At 55.2% G+C, this 20,929-nt stretch overlaps 1 protein-coding gene across 2 annotated transcripts in view; it reads right to left on the bottom strand.

Moving 5' to 3' along the window:
• Positions 1–8,760: 8,760 nt before the first annotated feature.
• The window catches only part of CD247 (CD247 molecule), a 58,915-nt gene continuing 46,746 nt past the window's right edge, over positions 8,761–20,929 (bottom strand). The window contains exons 2-8 of one of the 2 annotated variants that reach the window (XM_079106594.1): positions 14,856–14,959; positions 13,783–13,839; positions 13,175–13,255; positions 12,503–12,538; positions 11,623–11,679; positions 10,811–10,846; positions 8,761–9,783 (exon numbers count right to left, since the gene is read on the bottom strand). In XM_079106594.1, the coding sequence (XP_078962720.1) occupies positions 9,718–9,783; positions 10,811–10,846; positions 11,623–11,679; positions 12,503–12,538; positions 13,175–13,255; positions 13,783–13,839; positions 14,856–14,959 (437 nt within the window). In that variant the 3' untranslated portion in view covers positions 8,761–9,717. Of the gene's footprint in view, positions 9,784–10,810; positions 10,847–11,622; positions 12,539–13,174; positions 13,256–13,782; positions 13,840–14,855; positions 14,960–20,929 lie in introns of those variants that run through there. The other variant, XM_079106593.1, reaches the window with a different exon arrangement.

The raw sequence follows: 20,929 nt of genomic DNA, 5'->3' as shown, positions 1-20,929 counted from the left end.
TTTGTGCAGAAGCATGCCTGTTTATTCTTCATGGTAGCATTATTATAAATGAACACTCTTTTGGCAAACGGGAAAATATCAATTAGAAGGTTTCTAGTTCATCTTTCCAATTCATTCTACGTGTTTGTTTGTTGGGAAAGAAAAAGCACAATTATTCCTCTTTTTAATGTTATGTTGTCCATCATCTTTCGTTTATTAGGAAGATGGGGAAATAGTCTGTGTATTATCCAGAAGCACAAATATTTGCTTGACAGAATTTTTAAATTCAGCCCAATCTTCAAATTCTATTTTACATGCTGGAAGAACTGAATACATTTGCAAATATAGGGAATCCCTGTCAGTTAGAATCCTGATAGAAAACGTTGCAGTTAGGATGTAAACACTCGGCTTACAGTGAAGCCCTCTGCCTTCATAGTCTAACATGGCTCCCAAGCTGTCATCCTCGCAGTCTTTCTTGATGAAGAAAGAAATAAGATCCTTGAGCTGGGAAGCAGAAGAGAAGTCTCTTCTTTCTTTTGTTTTTCTCCTAAAACAAAGTGCTGCCCAGGTGTGGAGAAGTCAGGCCCTCCGGAAGGCAGTCTGCTTTGACCTGACCATAAGGAACCCCAAAAAGCCAGCCTGTGATCTGAGAACCCTTGGTCGAGGAAGGGCTGCAGCAGTTCCTTAGGAGAGTTTGGCCAAGTACTTTGTCATTAAGTCAGCTTTTAAACTTGAAGAATTTAAAGTTCATGTATTCTTCAGACTCTTTAGGCTGCCAGTACTAATGGAAGAAAAAGACTAAAAGATCTGAAATATTAATTACCTGGACGGAACAGGACCTGGTGGGTGAATTTGCTGTGACCGCCGTGCGTTCACTTGTGTGAGTGTGTGTACAGAGCCTCTAACACTGACACTGTCATCGTAGCCCTGGCTGTCTTGAAGTCATTTTCAGTCTGTAACGTTTTGAGGATGATACTTTCTAAAATGGTAAATCTTGGTTTTTATCTTTAGTTTTGAGAAGGGGAAAAAACCCCTTGGCATTCCTGTGAGAATAACTGAGATCAACTGTGTTCAGGTTGGTGCGGTGGCACCAGATACACACCCAGGCCGGGACGGGAGGCAGGGGGCCATCACTGACAGCTGATTGAGTCCTGTCCCTGTTCTGGCCTGACTTTCTCTTCCTCCAAGAGATTTAACGGGACACCCCCGAGACCTCCACCAAGACTTGAAGGGGCCCCACTAGCAGGGCCGGGAGCACGTTCACACCGCGCAGCTGGCATGCAGCCCCATGCCAGCTGCGCACTTCCCTCAGCCCTCCCTGTCCTTGAGGCCTGGTTACTTGCTGGACTCTGCCCCGGCCTGGTGGGCTCTTAGGTGGATCTCGAGTCTGGGTCTCCTTTCCTCCCCTCCTTCCCTGCGGATGGATGCTTGTGGGCAGCCGCTGGCTTCTGGCACCTTCATAAAATACCTCAGCATAGCTTTCGTTGTTGCAGAACTGGTTTAAACTAAAAACCAAATAAATAAAAGAAGAAACTTTATAAATAGTGGAAATAATTCTAGCTGTAGTGTTTAGTTGAACTAATGTTCATTATCATTGATAAACATGATCGATACTGTATGTATTTGGGATCCTGTTTATAGGTTACAATTTAGGGTTAGGGAGGGTCGGGTGGGGGAGAGGATGATTATGTTAGAAGGAAAATGTTGTCGTGTGTGTTTTCCTTAAGTCTGTCCTGCCGAAGGAAGCCTGGAGTCCCTGGGGCTGGGGCTGGGATTGACAGCCCCTCTGAGGTCTGGTCTGCAGCGCAGGACACAGTGGCGTGCAGGCACGTGTGCGGGTCACCTCGGGAGCATCTACAGCTTTCCCGTGGCTGCTGTGCCCCAGACCTGCCAGCCTCTCCTGATGACCACTACCTCTGTACATACAGACGCTTAGGCAGAGGGCGAGCGCGGCCATCGGGTGTGTGGGGAGAAGTAGAAGCAGGAAGACACGCGCCGACTCGGCGAGCAAGCAGTGAGTGATGGCCCTGACCTAGACGGTGAATGTGCTTCTTTGTGTCACCCTCTGTCAAGCAGTCGAAGGTTGTGCTAGCAGCCCAACATTTAAATCTCACCTCCTCTCAGACAAAGACTAGTTCTGTGTAGGCCAGAATCACAAACAGAAGAAAAGCCAGCAGCCTACTCCCCACACCTGAGACAAGGTGCGACCTTTGAGGACTGGCTGGTTGGTGGATGGAGGGGAGGACTGTTCTGGGCGGGGTGTAAAGAGAGGCAGTGGTGGTTTAGGAGAACAGGGAGCCCTCTCTGCCCATGCCCCTGGCTCCCTGGGTTCAGATGCAATCCTCCAGAAAGGCTGTTACTGAATAAGTGATCATCCATCTCACAGGACTTACGTGGGGTTTGGTCCGTATACCAAAGACACTGCTATGTCGTTGCTTATCCTTGGTTTTAAAAACAGGTGGAGAGAATAGAACCAAAAAGCTGGAATTTAGAAAAGCTTTACCTTGTCTCTTCTCTCCCCTTACCTTCCCTCCTACCCTGTTTGAAAGAAGTCTTGGTTATTCTGCCTTTAGAAAAGAGATTTATTTTGTTTCACTCTGCTGGCTCTGTAAAGATGGATAGAGTTGCTCAGTATAGCCCTGATATTCTTAGAATTGCTGAGAAATTTGGGGAGGGCAAAAGATGGGGTAAAATCTTTGTTTTCCTTTATCTGATACTCAGAGCTGTACAGCCCTTTTGGGTTCAGACAGTGTTTAGATGTGCTTCTCTGTTCTGTCTCTTAAGAAGCTGCATTTTCAAGAGCAGGATTACAAAGAAAACCAGAAAATTCTCCCTTCTCCTGTAGGACTGTTTCTGGGCCCCGGGAAGCTGAGCAGTTCCTTGTCCTGGTGTGCTGTAGATGGGGCACAGACGGGGAGGGAGAGAAATGCGCTGCTCTCGTGATCGACCCTCAGAAATGATCACGGTGCAGAACCTCAGGACGGCTTTCCTAGTCGTCTTATTGCTCCGCCCTGGAAGAGTAGCCTCGATATTGTGTGACTTTTAAAGCTCAGTAGGCTTCTGAGAGGTGGTAGGGATATTGAGGACTAGAGCACTGGAAACAAAGCTGTGGGAAGCAGGATGTGCAGGGAAGGTGTTTGCTGTTGTCATGCCCCTGAGTCTGTCCCATGCCCAGTGCCAGCTTCTGGTTCAAACCCAGGACACTTACAAAAGTTGAGACCCCCAAAATAGTGTAAAAACTGTTGAGGTCTGCTGCAGAGCTTTCCCCGTGTACCGGTTCGTTATGATTTAAGTTGGCCACAGCCTCACAAAAACAGCTGGAGGCTTCTTCTGTAAATTGGCAACAGTATTGAATTGGCCACCATTATATCCCGAGGTCTGCAGGTGGACAGCTGGATGCATTGCTGTTTTGAAATGAGACTTCTGAAAACCTTAGTTCCTTAAAATTGGGATCTCTTACAGCAGAGCCCATTCCCATCTAGCCCTGGCCGTCCTGGAGTCTGAGGAGCAAGAGGCATGAAAGCACTTTGAGAGGCTCAGGCAGCGTCCCGGGACCCCATCTCCAGTTCCATGCCCACTCAGGTCTGCAGAAGGCACCTGTGTCTTAAGAGTGGAGTGGACTAGTGCAGCCCGATTGTGTTTAAACAATTGAAGGAAAAGGGGGGACCTAAACTGCAGGACAGTAGGGAGCACGGACTCTCCAGCAAGTAGGGTGTCTCCTCTAAGGTCGGTGGAGGGGACAGAGACTCTCCCAGCTCTGGGCTCTGCTCGCCTTGGGCACGTGCCCAGTCCTGGGTCCACCAGGTCTGACCCCGCGGGTCGCCGCCTGCAGGATAGCAGTGGCGTTGGTGAGTGAGGAGCGTGGTCCGGCCCAGGGCCTGGGAGCTGTTGTATACCTCATTGCTCACTCGAGACTGAGTGGCTTGCTTTAACTTCCTCTCAGCCCCACAGCGCTGCCCAGCCCACCCTCCCTCTGGCCTGTAGCATCGTGGGACCTGTGGCTAGGGCGGGACCCCAGAAGCCTCTGAATGTCGCTGCTCGAAGGCTACTGCACGCTGGGGGCAGGCTGCAGGCCGCGCTTCTTTCTGTCGCAAGGGTCTCCCAGGTCTCCTAGCCTTGGCTTTCCTGCCACCTGCCTTGGGCGTGCCGGCTGTCTGCGCCCCGCCCCGTGTTTCTGACTCTGGCCGCGCGTTGACTTCTGCCCTCGCCTCCCCCTGCTGGGGTCCAGGCCGTCCCCTTCCCGAGGCTGGGTCTGCCTTCAGGACCTGGGTGGAAGGGGGACACCAAAGGCTCCTTGGAGCTGACTGCTGCGTACACATTTCACTTTTTCCTTTGACATGACCAAAAACAAGTCCAAATATTTAAGTTGTATTATTATTATTATTATTATTATTATTTGACAATCTTTTGTCCAGTGGGCTCTCCAGAAGCTGCATCCCCAGCCCTTTCGCCTTTTCTTTGAATGTAGTGCTCGGCCTCCAGTTCTCACCCGTAAAGCTGAAGAAACGCACGCCAGGTCCTCATGCTGCTGCTATAAGCCAGGGGAGGGTGGTTTCTTTGTTTTGTTTTGTTTTGTTTTTAAATTTCCAGCCAAAACCAAAGATTTCTTAATGATTGTATAAACTCAAAACAAACAAAAAAACCAAAGAAAAGGGAAGTGAGTCTCCAGTAGGCGGCCGGGCCTCCGACCAGGCCCAAGGGGCGGGCGGGCCGTTTTCCAGCCAGGAGTTTCGGCACTTGCCAGCTTGTGAGCATGCCAGGAAGCAGATTGGCATTTCAGATGTCCCAAACCCGTCACCAACATTCTCCATCCAACTGCAAGCAGGGCCACCGTGGGGACTCAGCTGGTGGGACTTGGCACAGGGATCGGAGCCAGAGCCGCTGCTGGCCTGGCCACAGACCCTGCAGAGTGGGGAAGCCGAGGCTCTGGCGCTCAGTTGTCTGCTCTGCAGGGCTCCCCCTGGGGCCTCCGAGCCCTGCTCTCCCCTCTGAGCTGCTGGGGTGGCCGTCTGCCTGCGGAAGGCTGCAGGACGATGACCGGCTCTCCTTTCTCCAGCGGTTTTGTTGCCCTCGAAGCACCACTGTGCACTATGCATTGTACTTCACAACCTCTCGCGCTAGGTCGATGCCGTGACTTTTTAACCTGGGGGGTTGCAAATGAAGGAACTTTTTACATGGACCTTTTTAATCTCAGTTGACTGGGGGAGGGGGGTTTTGGTTCTAGGGTCATACAAGCTCTATCCCAAAGCAAAATCCAAATGTTAATAATATTAGCCTGATGCAGATACCAAAGAGAATTTCTTTCCTGCAGAACCTTAGACTTGTGTATTAAGTACGATTACCCAGCACTTGCATTAGTCTAACCTCAGTAATTCCAAAGCTTAGATGTATATTTTGGTATATTTCTGGGATTTAAAAAAAAAATGTCGTTTAACTTCTTGTTTGTTTCAGTGTAATGCTCTTAAAAGTCATAGCATGGAAATAATTGAGCTGTCCTATTCTTAGTAGTTTGAAATAATAGTATTTTTGTATGTTTCGGGTGTGTCTGTGTATGTACTAACATAACAGTTTTCACTGCCTAGGTGTTCATAATAAAAAAGAAAATGAAAAAGTCGTGGGTGTGCATAATATTCAGTAATGATCCTCCACAGTGTCATCTGGTCACACCGTCACTGATGACTGTGCCCAGCCGGGTTTGGTTTTGTTTTAAAGAAGCAGTGATCGTGTTTTTCTAAAGGTGTTCTCCTTTTCTCTGTCTTCAAGTCCCCCGAAGACTTAACTCCCCCGCCTTTTCTTTCTTCCTTCATCTTTCTTGTTCTTTTTAATTACTGATTCAGGGGTGTTTGTCCACTGTTGTCAAGGGAGGGGCACAAGGGGAATTGTCCCCTGACCTCCTGGAACTTTTATGTACTTTGAAATGTGAGTTTGAGTTCTTCTTTGTGGAAACTTAAGATGTGGTGTAGATGACTCTTCCCAGACTTGTCCAGCAGCTTTCATGAGGCAGTGACAATTCCCGAGTAGTTTATGGGAGTCCTTTCACATTTCTCCTTAGGTGACTTTGAATCTGGGTGGCTATTGTGTAGCCTCACTGCCCCAGAGCGCCCGTGTAGCCATTCCCCTCTGATAGGAATATTTCGTTAAGAATCAGCTGATAACTTGGAGCACGGGTCCTTGTTACCTGTGCCCCTGGGAAACCAGGGTTTCCTGGTTTTGAAAACCTGAAACAAAACAACTTTACCTGCTGGGGAGTTAGCTAGTCGTGCCTCCCAAGCCTGCGGAGGTGGTGGGGCCTGTGAGCGGTGCTGTCTCTTCAAAAGTGCCCTTTATGTGACCCCTCCTGCTGCCCGTGGGGCCGAAGGCTTGGGAGAGATTGCATAGGTGCCAGTGCATCGGAACGAATTGGTAGATTTTGTGTAGATGCATTTGTCTGCTGTAATTTTTATATATATATTAAACTTACTGTAACTGTACAGTTCATTTCTGTTGTAAAACATCATTAAACCATTTTTCAAGTGTTTTCACACTGTTTCTGTGAGGTTGCTGTGTTGGTGTTCTGGGCCCCTCACCCGCGTTCGCGCAGACTACTCACCGTGACCCTTCCAAGCTGCGTTTCACAGAGGTGCTCAGGACACCAGAGTCACCGTCCACACGCTGGCTCTGCTCCTACCCTCAGGCTCCTAGGCACGCGGCTGGGGTGCTGTGGCCACTGCCTTCCCCTCCCCAGGCCCTTAGGGTGATCTGGTGGGACCTGGTGTGGAAGCAGTGAGTCTGCTTCAGGCCCAAGTGCTGTGTGTCACCAAACCCGCAGGCCCTCGCTTGATCCTGCCAGGGGACTCCAGAGCTCGTCCCGCTGTGCACGTGAGGCTGCAGAACTGGCTTTGAACTCCACTTGCCATGCCATCAAGCACTTCGTGCCCGACCCTGAGCATCTGGTTTCCCGGGAGTCCTCTGAGGGAGGTTGGTCCCAACCTGGCGTCTGGGTCTCCTGTCTGAGGCACGTGACGCAGCTGCCTCCAACTGGTTGTGTTGTTCAGCACTGGTGTCTTCGTGAGTCGTTGGTTCCATAGAAAGGAAAGTTGAATCTTAAGGTGAACCTCCCAGAGAGAAGACATGACTTTGTTAGAAAGCTCTGGGGCCTGGCAGAGCCCCACAGGCTGACGTCTCATGTTTGAGAATTTGAAGGAGAAGAGAGTGCTCATCTCAAGATGAGGCCACTGCCCAACAGAAAGGCCAGAGTGGGGAGACGGGGGTCCTCTTCTCCTGCCCGTGTGAAGTTTCTTTCTAGAATAATTTCGGTTCTTCACAGAAACCCTCTCTTTGGGAAAGACAGTGGCATGCTCCCCAACATGAGAAAGACTTCAGCAAGTCAAATCCCCATGTCACATCCTAAGGAACAGGGTAAAGGGGTGGGACCCGAGCTGCCATCCCACTTTGTAAGGTGGGTCTGTTCTGACCGTTCCTGGGGGCGGGCGTGAGGAGCGCCCATGAGAGGCTGTTAGCTGAGTCTCATCCGTAGAATTCAACCCTGGTTCACAAACGTGACTGCCAACTCACAGCTGAGACCACCGGAGTCACCAGGACATCCCAAGCCGCCGGCAGAAGGAAGACCGGCACTGTACCTGGCCAAACCAGGGCATGTCACCCCCCAGAGAGGTCCTCAGCCTGCCTCAGCCATCCGCCCTGTTGAGCCAGGGCGTTGGGTCTGCTTGCAGAAGAACCGTACATCAGCACTGCCACAGTGCAGGTCCGACTCGTGATTCCTTGACTGGGTGGCGTGTCTTTACGTGCTGCTGGGCCTCAGGCAGGGCAGGGCTGGCCACTCTCCCCTGCCCACGGGGCCTAGCTCTCCCGGGCGCTCTGCTTTCTCTGCTCTGCTCCGTCAGCACATCTGCTGGATTCTGTCCCAACTGCTTTCTGCATACAGCTGTGCTGTTGGGAGCCGGGTAAGTCCCCACCTGCAGCTCCAGCCCCGTAGCGCCCTGCTGGGTCCTCTTGGGACCCGTGTGACAGAACTGGGTCAAACTGATTTTCAAGCCAGCCTGTAGGTCACACAGCCCGTGTCAGTCTCAGCAGATCCTGAACTGAGGTCAGCACGGGCCCTAGGTACAGGCTGCTCATTTCAACAAACAGAAGAGGACATCAGCCTTAGAGACCGAGGGGAGACGCTCCCACAAGCTGACTACAGATTGAGGGCCTCTGGGTTGTCGCCCGTGCCTGGCAGCAGTGCACATGGCTGTCGGAGTCCCAGGTTTTCAGGGGCTTTTACTAGGTGGCCTTGGATTTCTTGAAACAGTCAAGGCAGAGGCTTCAGAATGATTTCAGTGTTTTAACTGGTGGTCCTGACGAGTTGGGGCCCTATGAAAGCCCCTGCATTAGGAAACCAGTAGGGGCAGGCCACCTTTCAGAGGGAAGCGGAGACCTCTGTTGCCCCCCACCCCGCAGCCACTCTGTGCAGTGGTGTCTGCTGCCGGTGGGCACGTTCTGCTCTCAGCACCCCTTCCCGGCCCACTGCAGGTCTCCTGCCTTCCAAAGCTGGGCATGATGACGCAGGGCTCCTTGCCTGTTGCCCTCTCTGCACTGGGGCACAAGACCAGGCCAATAGGACTCTGCTGGGAGCTGCCCTCTCCATCCTGAGGCTTGGCCGCCGGAGGTGCGGCTCTTGCCGGCTCTGACCCCCACGGCGGCCTTCTGGGCAGACATACCATGTCCCCCCATGTGCTCCCGGGAGCATGGGGGGCACCGCCTTCCCAGTGACCGCTGAATGAAGCTCAGAGGACAGCGGCAGTTTCCGGAAGCATTTATTACGCAAAATAGGCTTCAGCAAGCCAGTATAAATTAGAACCAAGTGGAGCAAAGAGGGTTTGCCCCCATGGCCACGGGCCCCGTAGTCACACCACAGGGCTCAGCGCGCTGGCTGAGGCTTCTCCCGTTGTGCCCCCGGGATCCCTGGTGCCAGGGAACAGGGCGGGCAGGCTCTCCCTACTCTCACTTCTATACTTGGTTCCTACTCTTAACGACACTAGCTGTTCACTCTAAGGACACTTCCTGTTCACACTCCACTTCCTGTTTTTTGAACCAGGTTGTGCCCAACTCATTTTCCCTCCCATTGCGTGAACCCGTGAGGGTGAGGACAGCCTTGCATGTTTTCCGATCCCCAGAGCACCTGGCGCACAGGGTTGATAATGCGGAGGCACGCCTGAGGAAGGACACCCCCCAGCCCTTGCAGGGCACTCCGCCCGCCCTCTGCCAGCCCTTCCAGAGTGGCCCAAGCACAGGTCATCTTGAAGTGAGGGGAAATTTGACAGCAGAAGCCAAACTCAGAGCAGGAACAAAGCCACTCAAATTGTGACAGAACAGTACAGACAGGCTGTGTGTGACACTAGGGGCTTCCCTGGGACTCCACAGAGCAGACGTAACCCAGCTGTGAAGGAAGTGTCCCCATCCCCAGGTGAGGACATGGAGCCAAGGGAGAGGGCCTCTCTCCAGCCACCAGCAAATTGAAGTCCCAATGGTAGGGCCATGACCATGAGGCTATGCTCCCTTAGAGCCCAGGGACCATATTCTTTGTGTGATGGCTTGAAATTGGAGACCACCAAATGTGACAACTTGAAGCATCCTGTTCGTGGAGGGAAAAGCTTCGGTGGCTGAGAAATAGGAGGGAGTGAGGTGGGAAAGCGGTTATCCTGTCTCACGATCGGCATCAGCAGGGTGGTCTGTGAGTGGTGAGACCCCACGCTGTTAGCGAGGGGGCAGGGCCTGCATGTGGAGAACATTGTAGGTGTCCTTGGTGGCTGGACTGAGGCCCTGGTGAAAGCAAATGGGAAGAGTGGTCAGGAGCCTGCAGCCACCTGTCTGCAGCCTGCCCAGGCCCTGCCCCGCCTCCAGGAGCAGGACGGGCCCCTTGCCGTAGGTGGGACCCTGGCTGGGAGTGCTGCTGGAGAGGGCTCTGCCACTCCCAGCTGGGCTCTCACCCTCGCCCCACCACCAAAGTCCTGCATCCTAGGTGCCTGGACCCAGCCACCTTCCTGTCAGAGCAACAGGAAGAAAATCCCACCCCGAATCCTGAGCTGCAGTCTCTGGGAAGGGCCAGGCAACAGAACAGGATCTGCTAGTCACAGGGAGAGTGGCTGCTGCTTCCCAGTGTGTTCGCCAGTCAGGTAACAGACCCTCAAGGTGCGCCCGACCCCACTCAGATGGAAGGCCCCGCCCGTCTCCCCCAGGGCTGGGAAGGAGACAGGCCACAGCAGGCAGGTTTCTAGGGCTCCCTTTTGATTTCACTGTCCTCAGGCAAACCCAGCACCAGGCACCAGGAGAAAATGAACCCCTGGGGACCCTTTTAGAGAAGTAGGGTAAATATGCTTAGTTTGCATAACCATTTGCACTAATTTACATGAACCAGGCACCTCATTACAATAGCAGTTTTCCTTTTGAAGTTGCCCTTTCTCTTTCCTCAATCTTCCTGCCCATCCTCCCAGATCAAGGCAGACTGGAGGCAGGGTAGGTCCTCTGCAAGGGCCCAGTGTGCATGCGGACACCGGCGGGAGACCACTTGTAGGATCCTGTACCCACACCTGCCTGCACCTTTGGGGAGCTACAGCGACCACCTGTCTGCCGTGGCCTGGCGCATGGGGTGCCCCAGCCTCCTGGCTGGAGCCACATAATCTGATGGAGTGGCTGAGTCCCAGCCCTGCTCAGGGACTTCTTGCCAGTGTACTGGCCCGCAAGAGGAGCCTGCGCTCACATGCTGCCGGCAAGGACTGGTACCACCATCAGCCACGCAAGCGGCCTGCCCTCACCAGTGTGTGCACCCAGCAGGGAGCCCGGCTATTACCTGGTACAGGCCATCCTGCCCCTTGCCTCTCCGACGCTGCGAAATGAGAAGGGGACATACGGGTCAGTCACGGATTCCTGCTCAAGGGCTCCCCCTCTGGAAAGTCGGATGACTGTCCAAGCTCATGCCCCTCCCCAGAGAGAAGAGGCCTCTCAGCACCTGGCCGGAGCTCTGCCTCTGCAGAAGGGGAGGTGTGGCTCTGATGAGGGCCCGTTCACTCTGCCTCAGGCAGAGCCCCAGGATCTGGCCCTGTTGCCACAGCCTGCAAGTGACCCCTTGCAGCTCTTGAAATTCTTGACCTGTCGTCCACTCGCCAGGAATGGACCTGCACAGTGGTTGTGAGCTCTGGGCGAGTCCTCAGGCACCCTGTTTACTGCATGACCTGGGGTGAGTCATTTACCTTCTCGTGCCTCGTGGGGCACACATGCATGTCTTACCAGGTCCCTGGGGGCTACATGGAACCCCTGTGCCAGGTGCTGGCCCTGCAGGCATCAATGGACACATGGAGCCTGCCAGAGGGACTCGGTGACCTTGAAATTCTTGGTCACTTATGAACAAAGGACCCTGTACTTTCATTCTGCCCCAGGACCCCATCCCAGGCAGCGACTCTTGGGCAGACCTGAGGCCCTCAGTGCTTCCTGTTAGTGACCACTTTGACTCGCTTAACTGGGGAGACCTGGAGTCACGTTGCCCCTGGGGGCCACCACATGGGCTTCTGTAAGTTATAGGAGGAACAGATGGGAGGGGTCCTGTGACAGGCATACCTGAAAGCCGCTGAGGAACCCTTGGAAGCCACAAGCAGCCACACTCACCTCGCCTTTCGTCCCAATCTCACTGTAGGCCTCCGCCATCTTTTCTTTCTGCAGAGCCTGGAGGAGAAGGCAGGAGACACTGACTTACTCAGCATTGCAGAAAAGAGGGCTTTCCCAACAGAGGAGGCCTCAGCGCCCAGTGGCAGGACTCCACGGGTAGGCCCTAGCCTTGGGCAGTGAGCCTCTGTCTCTCCACCACCTTCCCGCTCCTCCACCCTGGGAACCTGCGCTGAGCCGCGGCTCTTTGCACGAGGCTCAGACATAAGGCACGGAGTTGCAGGCCACGTCAGGCAGGGCCATTGCACAGTGGGAGCACTTGCCCAGGCTGCGGAGGAAGGACAGGTGGCTCCCTTCCCGGTAGATTGCCCCATGCAGGGGCCCTTAGTGGCCTGGACAACAAGCAGGTTCACACCAAGGATGGTGGGGTGGACCTCTCAAGAAGAAGCACTCTGCACAGCTGTGGTCCCAGCACCTTCAGGAGGCCCAGGCAGGAGGATTGCAAGTTAAAAGGCAGCCTCAGCAAGACACCTCTCACAATAAAAGGGGCTGGGGATGTGGCTCAGTGGCTCAGGGCTTGCCTAGCGTGGGTGGGTTTGAGCTTAATACAGGGGAAGAAAAGCGGCCCTCAGGAAATAGCAGCCCCCCAGGAACAGCAGCGCCCAGGAGGGGTGTCTGCCCAGCTTGGCCTGCAGTTAACCTCCCTCCCCACAGGCTGACGGACCTGGGGACTCCCGCAACAGGCCCTAGGCTAACAGCAAAGGCAGGCAAGGGCAGGGGACAGGGACAGGCTGCAGGCAGAAAGCACCGAGCAGGGCAGGGAGGGCTGGACAGGAGAGGGTGTGGAGAAAGCCCCTTCCGCCCTCCTCCACTGCCCACTCACGTTGTACACAGCTTCCTGCGGATTCTTCCTCCTCTGCTAAGAAGGACAAAGGAGGGAAGGTGAGGTGGGCAGCGTTCAGGCCCCCAGCAAGCCACGGCCGGGTCCTGCCCGAGCGCCTGCTCCACCCCGTGGGCGCCACCTCTCTCCGCCCGCCTCCTGTCCTCTGCGGCCAGCCAGGCCACCGTCAAGCCCTTGCTGCAGCACACACCCAGCCCAGGCTCAGGGCCTGGAGCAGGCGGCAGGTGTGACCAGAAACACCAAGGGCCACTGGGCAGCTTCTGTTGGGAGCCCTGCTCCTGAGAGGCCTCTACTCCGGCCCACTGGCTACTCCCCTTGCCAGCAAAGCCACAGGAGCCAGCTCTGACCATGCTCTGGGGGGTACTCAGGACCAGAATCCCCGCTGAGCGCTCCTGTCAGGCCTGTCTCCCTGGGGGCAGATGGCGCCCCGTGTGCCTCCCAGGACAGCCGCTGAGCTTAGACGTGAGGGCCAGGTGTATTCATGAGCGCGGCCCCTTGTGATGCAGGATGGGGCCCACGGGAAGGAGGAGGGCTGGCAGCAAGTGGGGTCATCTGTCTCCTCCCCCCCTCGCATGTGAGGGAGCCCGGCTCACGGTGCTGTGCAGTGGGCCTTCCCGCAAGCCCACCCCACGCAGGCACAGAGGTGTTCCCTACCTGCTTCCCTCCCATCTCAGGGTCCCGGCCCCGATGCTTGTCCAGCACATCATAGTCCTCTCTTCGTCCTAGATTGAGCTCCTAAAATAGACAGGAAGGTGTCAGACCTAGGATGGGGAGGATGGGACCACAGGACCTGGGAGCCTGCTTTCCCTCCTGGTGTGGCTCACAGAGAAAGGGAACAGAGAGCAAGCTGAGGGCTGGTGGGAACTGGGCCCGCTGGATGCCATCACCTGAGAGAACCTCTCAGAGCGCAATTGTTACGGTGACGGGGGGGAGGGGCCCCAGAGTCACCCGATGCTTTTCTGACTATACGCTGACCGATCTAATGGGATAATAACAACATTCCCTGGAGCAAATGAGGAAACCCAGGCTCCTAGCCGGTGGTCAGTCAGACCAAAGTCCCACTGCAAGGGCCGTGGGATGGCCCTCCTCTGCTGGGAGGGTCCTCTGCAGCCTCTAGCCTGGGCAAACTGCTGGAGGCTGGGGGGCTCCCTGGAGGCCGGCTACATCTTCGGCTACATGGTGCATCACGTGGCTGAAGGACAGCCTCCTCGCAGCTCCTGTGTCGGGTGGCAGACAGACAAGCGAGAGCCGGGTGCACTTACGTTGTAGAGCTGGTTGGAGCCCTGCTGCAAGGCGGCGACGTCCGCGCTCCTGCCGAACTGCAACAGAGCAGCGAGTGATGGCTTCGCGGGGCCCAGCCTCGCCAACCTGCCCTGCCCACCCTGGCGGCCCCTCTTCTGAGCTCAGCTGCCCTTTCTGCACCTGCCTGTGACCCGCACGGCCACGGTGCTGTCCCGGAATCTGAAGCTTCCTCTCCCAGCCAAGCGCCCTTGTGCTCAGAGGTGAGAGGCGAGCAGCATTCTGAGCCCCAGGGACTCTTGGGACAACACAGTGGCTGTGGCTGCACGTGGTCCTGTTCCCTGCTTAACCCCTGGGCACAGTGCCTTGGTGCTTCACTCTCGGCCTCAGCCCTGGACCTCAGCATGTGGCACCTGAGCCGGAAACCCAGGCTTGAGCATCCAGAGCATCTGTCCCAAGCTTAGCACAGCTTGGCTCTGCTCCAGGCCATGCCACCTCAGGGAGAACTTCGAGCATTTAGTCAGAGCACCAGAAAGGAACTTGGAGATCAGCTGGGGTCCCTTTCCAAATTAAAAAAAAAAAAAAAAAAAAAAAAAAAAAAATAGAAAAAAAGACTGATCTGTTTTTCTTTTTAAAGTAAAATCTTGTCAGAGCACAAAATCCAGAGGGAAGTAGGGTGCACTGAAGTGACGACGGTGACCCCACCCTCTGCCCACCCCTGATCCAGCCCCTCTAAGAAATTCAGGGTTTGCTGGCCGGTGGTGAAATCCAGGCTCTGAGCCAACCCTTCCATCTGCAGGTGGGGAAAGTGAGGTCTCAAGAAAGCTGGCATGACCTCAACTGGCAACTGGCAGCAGGACTTGGGAAGGGGCTGTGGGTCCTCCACCTGAGCAGGACCACCTGTGCATAAGCCTCTTGCTCTCCAGCAGTGGCCCCTGCCAGGGCAGCTCCCCGCACCCTCAGGCTCAGCCCCAAATATGCACTTGGTCTGCTCCCTGCTCTGCTTGTGAGTACCAAGCCCCAGGTACCACCAAAGCCTGAAGCTCATTCCCCACGAGGCTAAGCCTGTACCTCTCCCGAGCCCAGGGACACCCACCTTTGCTCTCAGGAACAGAGCAGTGACAATGACACCGTAGATGAAGAGGATCCCATCCAGCAGGTAGCAGAGTTTAGGATCCAGCAGACCAAAACTCTGTGCTTCTGTGCAAAGAAATGACCCTGGTCAGCCAGGCCCAGAGTAACAAGAACACATCCCAGCACCCCAGAGTGGCCCTATGCCTGTGTGGCCAAAGAAATCATGACCAGGACATTAGACCCCTCCCTACTACCCCACCCCAACCAGCTCCTGGAAAACAGCTTGCCCCAGTGGTGGCTCTGTGAGGCTGGGAAGACGGGAGGCAGACCCCAGGTGAAGCTGCCCCCCTGCACAGGGCTTCTGCCTCGGGTGTGTGGCCCCAGCTGCAAGTGAGTCCCACAGGAGCCAAGAACTCAGGAAGCCTCAGCAAGATGCCCACACCTGGATGACCAGGGCATGTGGCTCCCGAGGCCTCCGATGGGGAGAGAGCAGGACTCCGGGACCTGGGAAGGGTGGTCCCAGAGAATTGGCCAGGTGAGAACCAGGCTAGCTCTGCCCTTGACTCCCAGCTTCCTCACTGCCTGTACTCTCCCCCTGGTGGCGGCTCTGGTGCTTGGCTTCCTGCCCCCAGGGCCCAAGTGGTCAGAGGTCCACCTCCCTCTGGGGCCTGAACTCCCTGCCCCCAGTCCTGCCTCCAGGGCCTGGGCCTTGTCTGGCCCTCTAGACACACCTTGCCCTTCCACAGCCTTGACCTCTGTGCCTTCACCCAGCTGGCTCCTCTCTCCCTCCCTACGACCCTGCCAGGGCTAAACTTGGATGCCTCCTGTCACTTTTAGCTCAGCAGTCCTCTGTGTGGCCTCTCCACTCCAGATGTCCAAGGGTGCCCTGACTCCTACTGTCGCACAGACCTTGTCACACTGCCCCGGTGCACGCTGAGCTGGTACTGGGACACAAAGGGCAGGAGCATGGGTCCAGTAAGTGTGCTGCTCGCATTTCCACTTAAAAGAGCCCAGCAATGTCAGGGAGGAGACGCAGCTTCTGGGCTGTGCTGCACTCCTTGGTGGGTCTGCAGCAGCTCCAGCCGCGTCTCCCCTCACTCACCCACCCCTGCGGGCTCAGTGGCCCCCGCTTCCTGAGGCGCACGCCCTCTGGTGGCCACAGAGGGCCTGTGTGGGCACAGGGAATGGACAAGGTCCTCCGGAGCACAGCTGGGTGACTCCTGCAAGTTATTTACCCTCTGGCTGCTGCTTCTGTCAAGCAGGATGAACCCGCCACGTTCCTTACCTCCGATGCTGAGGGCACCACAGGCGACAGGCCCCAGGACCCCGGGAGAGAGCTCATGGGGACCCCACCCTTCCATGCCGGCAGCCTTTTGGCTTCCCCCATAAGCCATGGAGCTGGTGACTAGGCTGCCCCACTGTCCCCATCCCTCCACCCTGAACTCCTCTGTTCACAATCTTTGGTGCCCACCCTAATTCAAGACCCTCCTGGACCCAGGCAGCTTTCTGTCAACTCCCACAGTCCCTGCTCAGAGACTATGAATGATCCGGGCTCTTGCAGGGAAGCCCAGACTCCTGCCACCCCCGGGAGCCTGCCTCACCAGCCCAGGGCCTGACCGCACCTGCTCAGCACGCTGACCCTCCTCCTATACTGACCCTCCTTGACCACGCGGTGCCTCTGATGCCTGCCTTCGCTGGAGCCAGTTCCCTACCAGGCCTGCCAGTCTGGCACTACCCAACTCCTGCACCACCCCCATCTCCTGCCACAGCCCTTGTGGTGGTGGGAACCCTAGTTAGGGAATGCTGTAGACTGCCCACTGTGCTGGCCCCCACGGGCCTTCCGTTTAAAAAGTGATGTACCTGCAGCCCCCCGACCCCCCAGCTTAAGTCAATAGGACATGTTATGTTCCTCAGCAAACCACCTGTTGTCTATAGAAGTGCAGGCCCAGAAGTCTCCTCCCTGCCAGTTACCCTCACACATTCCAGAACTGGGAGATAAGAATAATTCCCCCAACCATAAAATCTGTAAGAACAACTTCCTATTAGAATCGGTGAGAATGGGCCAAAGTGACCCTTTACTAAGCACGGTGGGACTTGGAAGTCCAAGACAACCCTGCTGTCAAAAGTCAAGAGGTGGCCAGGTGCAGTGGCACAAGCCTGTAATCCCTGTGGCTCCGGAGGCTGAGGCAGGAGGATGGCAAGTTCAAAGCCAGTCTCAGTGACTTAGCAAGGCCCTAAGTAACTCAGTGAGACTCTGCCTCTAAATAAAACACAAAAAAGAGCTGGGGATGCAGTTCAGGGTTAAGTACCCCTGGATTCACTCCCCAGTACCCCCCCAAAATGAGGGGAACCTGGGTGGGACTTTCTGGAAACTTCCCTGTGACCCTCCCAATAAAACTGGAGAGCATGGGGTGTGCTCCTCCACTCTGAGAGGACCCACCCTCACTCAAGAATGTCCCCTTTTCCCTTGTCCTCCCTTCTTACACACTTTACTTCTCGTTCACTAAGGCTGGTGTCTTGCTGGGAATCCTCTCAAGCAAGATCGCAAGAACCCAGGGCGGTGACCCAGTGGCTGCCTGGCCCAGCTGTGCGGGCAGGTCTCCCAGGCAACACCTGCAGCCCACAAAGCACTCCACGGACCTAGCAGGACTTGCGTCCCTCCTTGGCCACAAGCACCGAGACCTCTGCTGCATCTCCTCCGTAGCGCCCAGCTGACCCTGGGCAAGGCACTAAGAACCTCAGGACAGCTGGCCCCAGCCAAGGCCACCAAAGCCCGGAGGGGGGGGTTGCCTTCTAGGCTAGAGAGGAGACATCAGTGGCAATTTACAGGGTGGCTGGGATCATTAAAAAGGAGAGGAAAGTGTTCAACTGCTTGACACATAAAGTGAGAACAGAAAATCACTGGATGGTAAATTTAGAACAAATAGGAAGAGCTGCTTCTTTGTGTTGTGCAGACGCAGCACGGTAGGGGCAGGGGACCGGCTGCCTTCCTGGAGACGAGTAATAGGGACAAGTGTTCTTCCTTTTCAGCAAGCAGCAGGACCTTAGGGCCAGGGCAAGTGTGATGCAGCCCTGTTGCTTGGGGAGGAGAGGACGTTAAGCCCACACACCTTCTCAGCGGCCCTCCCACTCCTCCGTTTACTGTGCTGTGCTTGGAGGCGAGGCCCAGAAAAGGCAGTGATAGCCAGAAAGTTCCGTGTAAGGACCCAGGACCCAGTTCAATTACATCATCACTTAAATAATTTGGGGGCATCAGCTCTGCCAGTGGCTGTTGAGGCTGAAGAGGCCTGGACCAGGGGCAGGGAGATGCTAGTTCTTCTCCTGCCATTTATTAACTGCATGGTCTTGGAAAGACCTCACTTCTCTGGGCCTCAGTTTCTTCATCTGTAAAATGGAGGGCCTCACGTCTACCTTAAGACCGTGGTGAGACTCACATGAAATATCGCAGCCTCAGGCAATCTATAAATGACAGGCTTCTAGTTCCTCCGTAAGGACAATGGTGTCCAGTGTCTGGGTGGGGCTCCCAGCTGAGCTCATGAGGCCACACAGGCAGGGCTGGCCACCAGCAGCAAGTTGTCCTCCAGGGTGCTGTCTCAAAGGCAGTCCCAGTTTCTCACTGTCCGTCTCCACATACCCCAGGCAGAGACCTGTTCACCTCCTTCCCGAGCCCCTCACCTGCCTCTGGAGGCACAGCCCTTGCTGTCTGCCCCTTGGACACCACAGCAGTTTTGATGGGCTCATGTCACAAGTCCCTCCCTCAGCGGGCTGGCCAGATGGCATGGCCACTGGGCTCTGGTTCCCTTGCTGCCCCTCAAAAAGGAGACGATGCAGCCTTCCAGTCAGGAAGACTCAGTCGTGCTTGGCTCCGCTGCTGGCTGGTGTTCTGGGGCAGCTTTCTTAGCTCCCCCGCTCCAGTTCCCCCATCCATAGAAGCAGGTCACCAAGACTGCCATCACAGGGTGATGACAGAGAGCAAGTGAGACCAAGGGTGTAGGATTTGCCCAGCAAATGAGCCTGCCTCTCCAGCAGCCTTTCTTTCTGGACCGTGTCTGTTGCCCAGGCTGACCTCTACTCACTGACCTCCTGCTTCAGCCTCCCTCCCGAGCAGCTGGGTGGCAGGCACACAGCACTACCCTGCTTCAGTGCCCTTCTGGCCACCACAGAGGTTCTGCTGGTGCAAACGGCAGGAGCGGGCAGGCCCCTCTTCTCCTACCCTTCTAGCCAAGTTCCCTGGTTTGCAGGGACACCTGCCTTTCAGGACTGCGTGAGGACCCTGTTGCTGGTGACTGTGGAGGGCAGGGCCCGGGAGGAGCCCCAGCTTCAGAATGACGCCGGCTAGACGCACAGTCTAGAGCGTGTTCTGCACTCACCCCGTCTGGCTTCTTGCACAGACTGATCTTTTTGATCTGAGCAGATCATTTACAATTCCATTTTATGGGGAAGTAAATGAAGGCTCCCAAAGGTCACACAGCTGGAAAGTGCCCGAGTGCACCTGAGGCAAAGTTCCTTCTCTCCCCGCTCTGTCCCAGGGCCTCTGGGGTGCCCTCCGTCGAAGGACTTCCACCCTCTTGCAGGGATTCCCCTGACCTGAGCCGCAGCTCTTGCCTCTGGTGAGGGGGAGCCAGCTCATCACCCACCGATGACGATGGAGAGCTCTAATTTTCAGAGTGTAAGAAGTAACTTTGGTTACTTTCCAGTCCCACTCAAGTCTACTTCACCTCCACTTCAACAGGAAGAACTCTGGTGCTGCAAGCGAGGACAAGTCCTTTGAAGGCAGCCAGCTGTGTCTAAGATATGGCTCATCTACCATGTGACCCTGGAGCAACTCTGGCTCCTTCCTAGGGTGAGGGACCCTCCGGTGGGGTGGATCTAGCACCTGGTGAATGCTCAGCACATAGGAGCCAGTGTCACTAGTATTGATCACAATAGCCCATGACCAAGGTGGGAGCAGCCACCTTCCAAGCCTCTGACCTTCCTCCTTTGCACCCTCAACTCTGAGCCCAGGGTCCCCCTGCTGCCCAACCCCACTCCTAGTCTCAGACTAACTGACAGTGACATTGCAGGCTAAAGATTTAGAAAACAGGAAGTCACATGTCTTCAGGAAGCGGTGGCAGCAGCTCTGGGGGTGCCTGTGCTGAGCAGGCTGTGGGGTACGACACCAGCCCACTGGTATTCCAGGGTGCCCAGTGCCCCTCTGGCACTGTTCCCCTCCCTGAGCAGCTTTGACAGCAGTGGCCAAGCTACAAGCCAGTTACACAGAGTGACAATGACAATCACAACCGAGGCTGTCCTGTCCTGGGACTCTCGTGCGAGTTCATGCATCACAGTGATTCTTCCTTTACCACTTGGGAAACTGAGGCTCGGATAACAACTGAGGTCAAGAGCCAGGTTGAATCCAGGTGTGTTTGGAGCCATGGCCTGTGTTCCTAGCCACCATGGGGCACTGCCCTAGATGACGCCTGGTCCTCCTCCGGGCCAGCTGCACAGCAGTGTCCTTACTCTACGACCAGCCTTCCTCCCTTGAGGGCCAGTGTGCTAAGACGTCTAGGGGCTGGGTGCGTATGTGAGCCCAGGACACACCTTGGCCGCCCAGGACCCCGGGCCCCCTGACCTGCAGAGCAGCCTTGCAGGAGCTTCCAGCACGGCCGAGTGTGTCGCTACCGCTGCGGCTCGCCAGACTCTCAGCCGCTTCCTTGGATTTCAGGTGTTCCTGTTTTATTGTACAGTGATCATCTGGTCACACCTACCGATCAAATATTCTCACAGCCAAAGATTCCATGGAGGCGGGAAGGGACCGTTTGGTATCTTGGGGTAACAGGACTGTGGGTATTTCCCTTCTCATATTTTTATTTCCATTAAAGTTGTTATGTTTAGTGCAATACAACTAATTTTTACGTGATCATTTTTCTTTTTCTTTTCAAGTAAACCAACTCACTATAAAGAAAAAAAAGTAGCTAGAGAAATCAAAATCACCCGTAATTTCATGTTCAAGCACAACCACTACTAACACAATACCAGGTTGCCTTCAAAGTATTGCTGTTTATAATTCGTAATCATTTGAGAGCAAAAAAAACGTTGTCCTAAAAAACCTTGGGA

The sequence above is a fragment of the Sciurus vulgaris genome (genome assembly GCF_902686455.1).
Source record: "Sciurus vulgaris genome assembly, chromosome: 12".
Taxonomy (NCBI): domain Eukaryota; kingdom Metazoa; phylum Chordata; class Mammalia; order Rodentia; family Sciuridae; genus Sciurus; species Sciurus vulgaris.
Note: the sequence above shows the minus strand (reverse complement) of the source record. Positions and strands in the feature narration are given on the sequence as shown.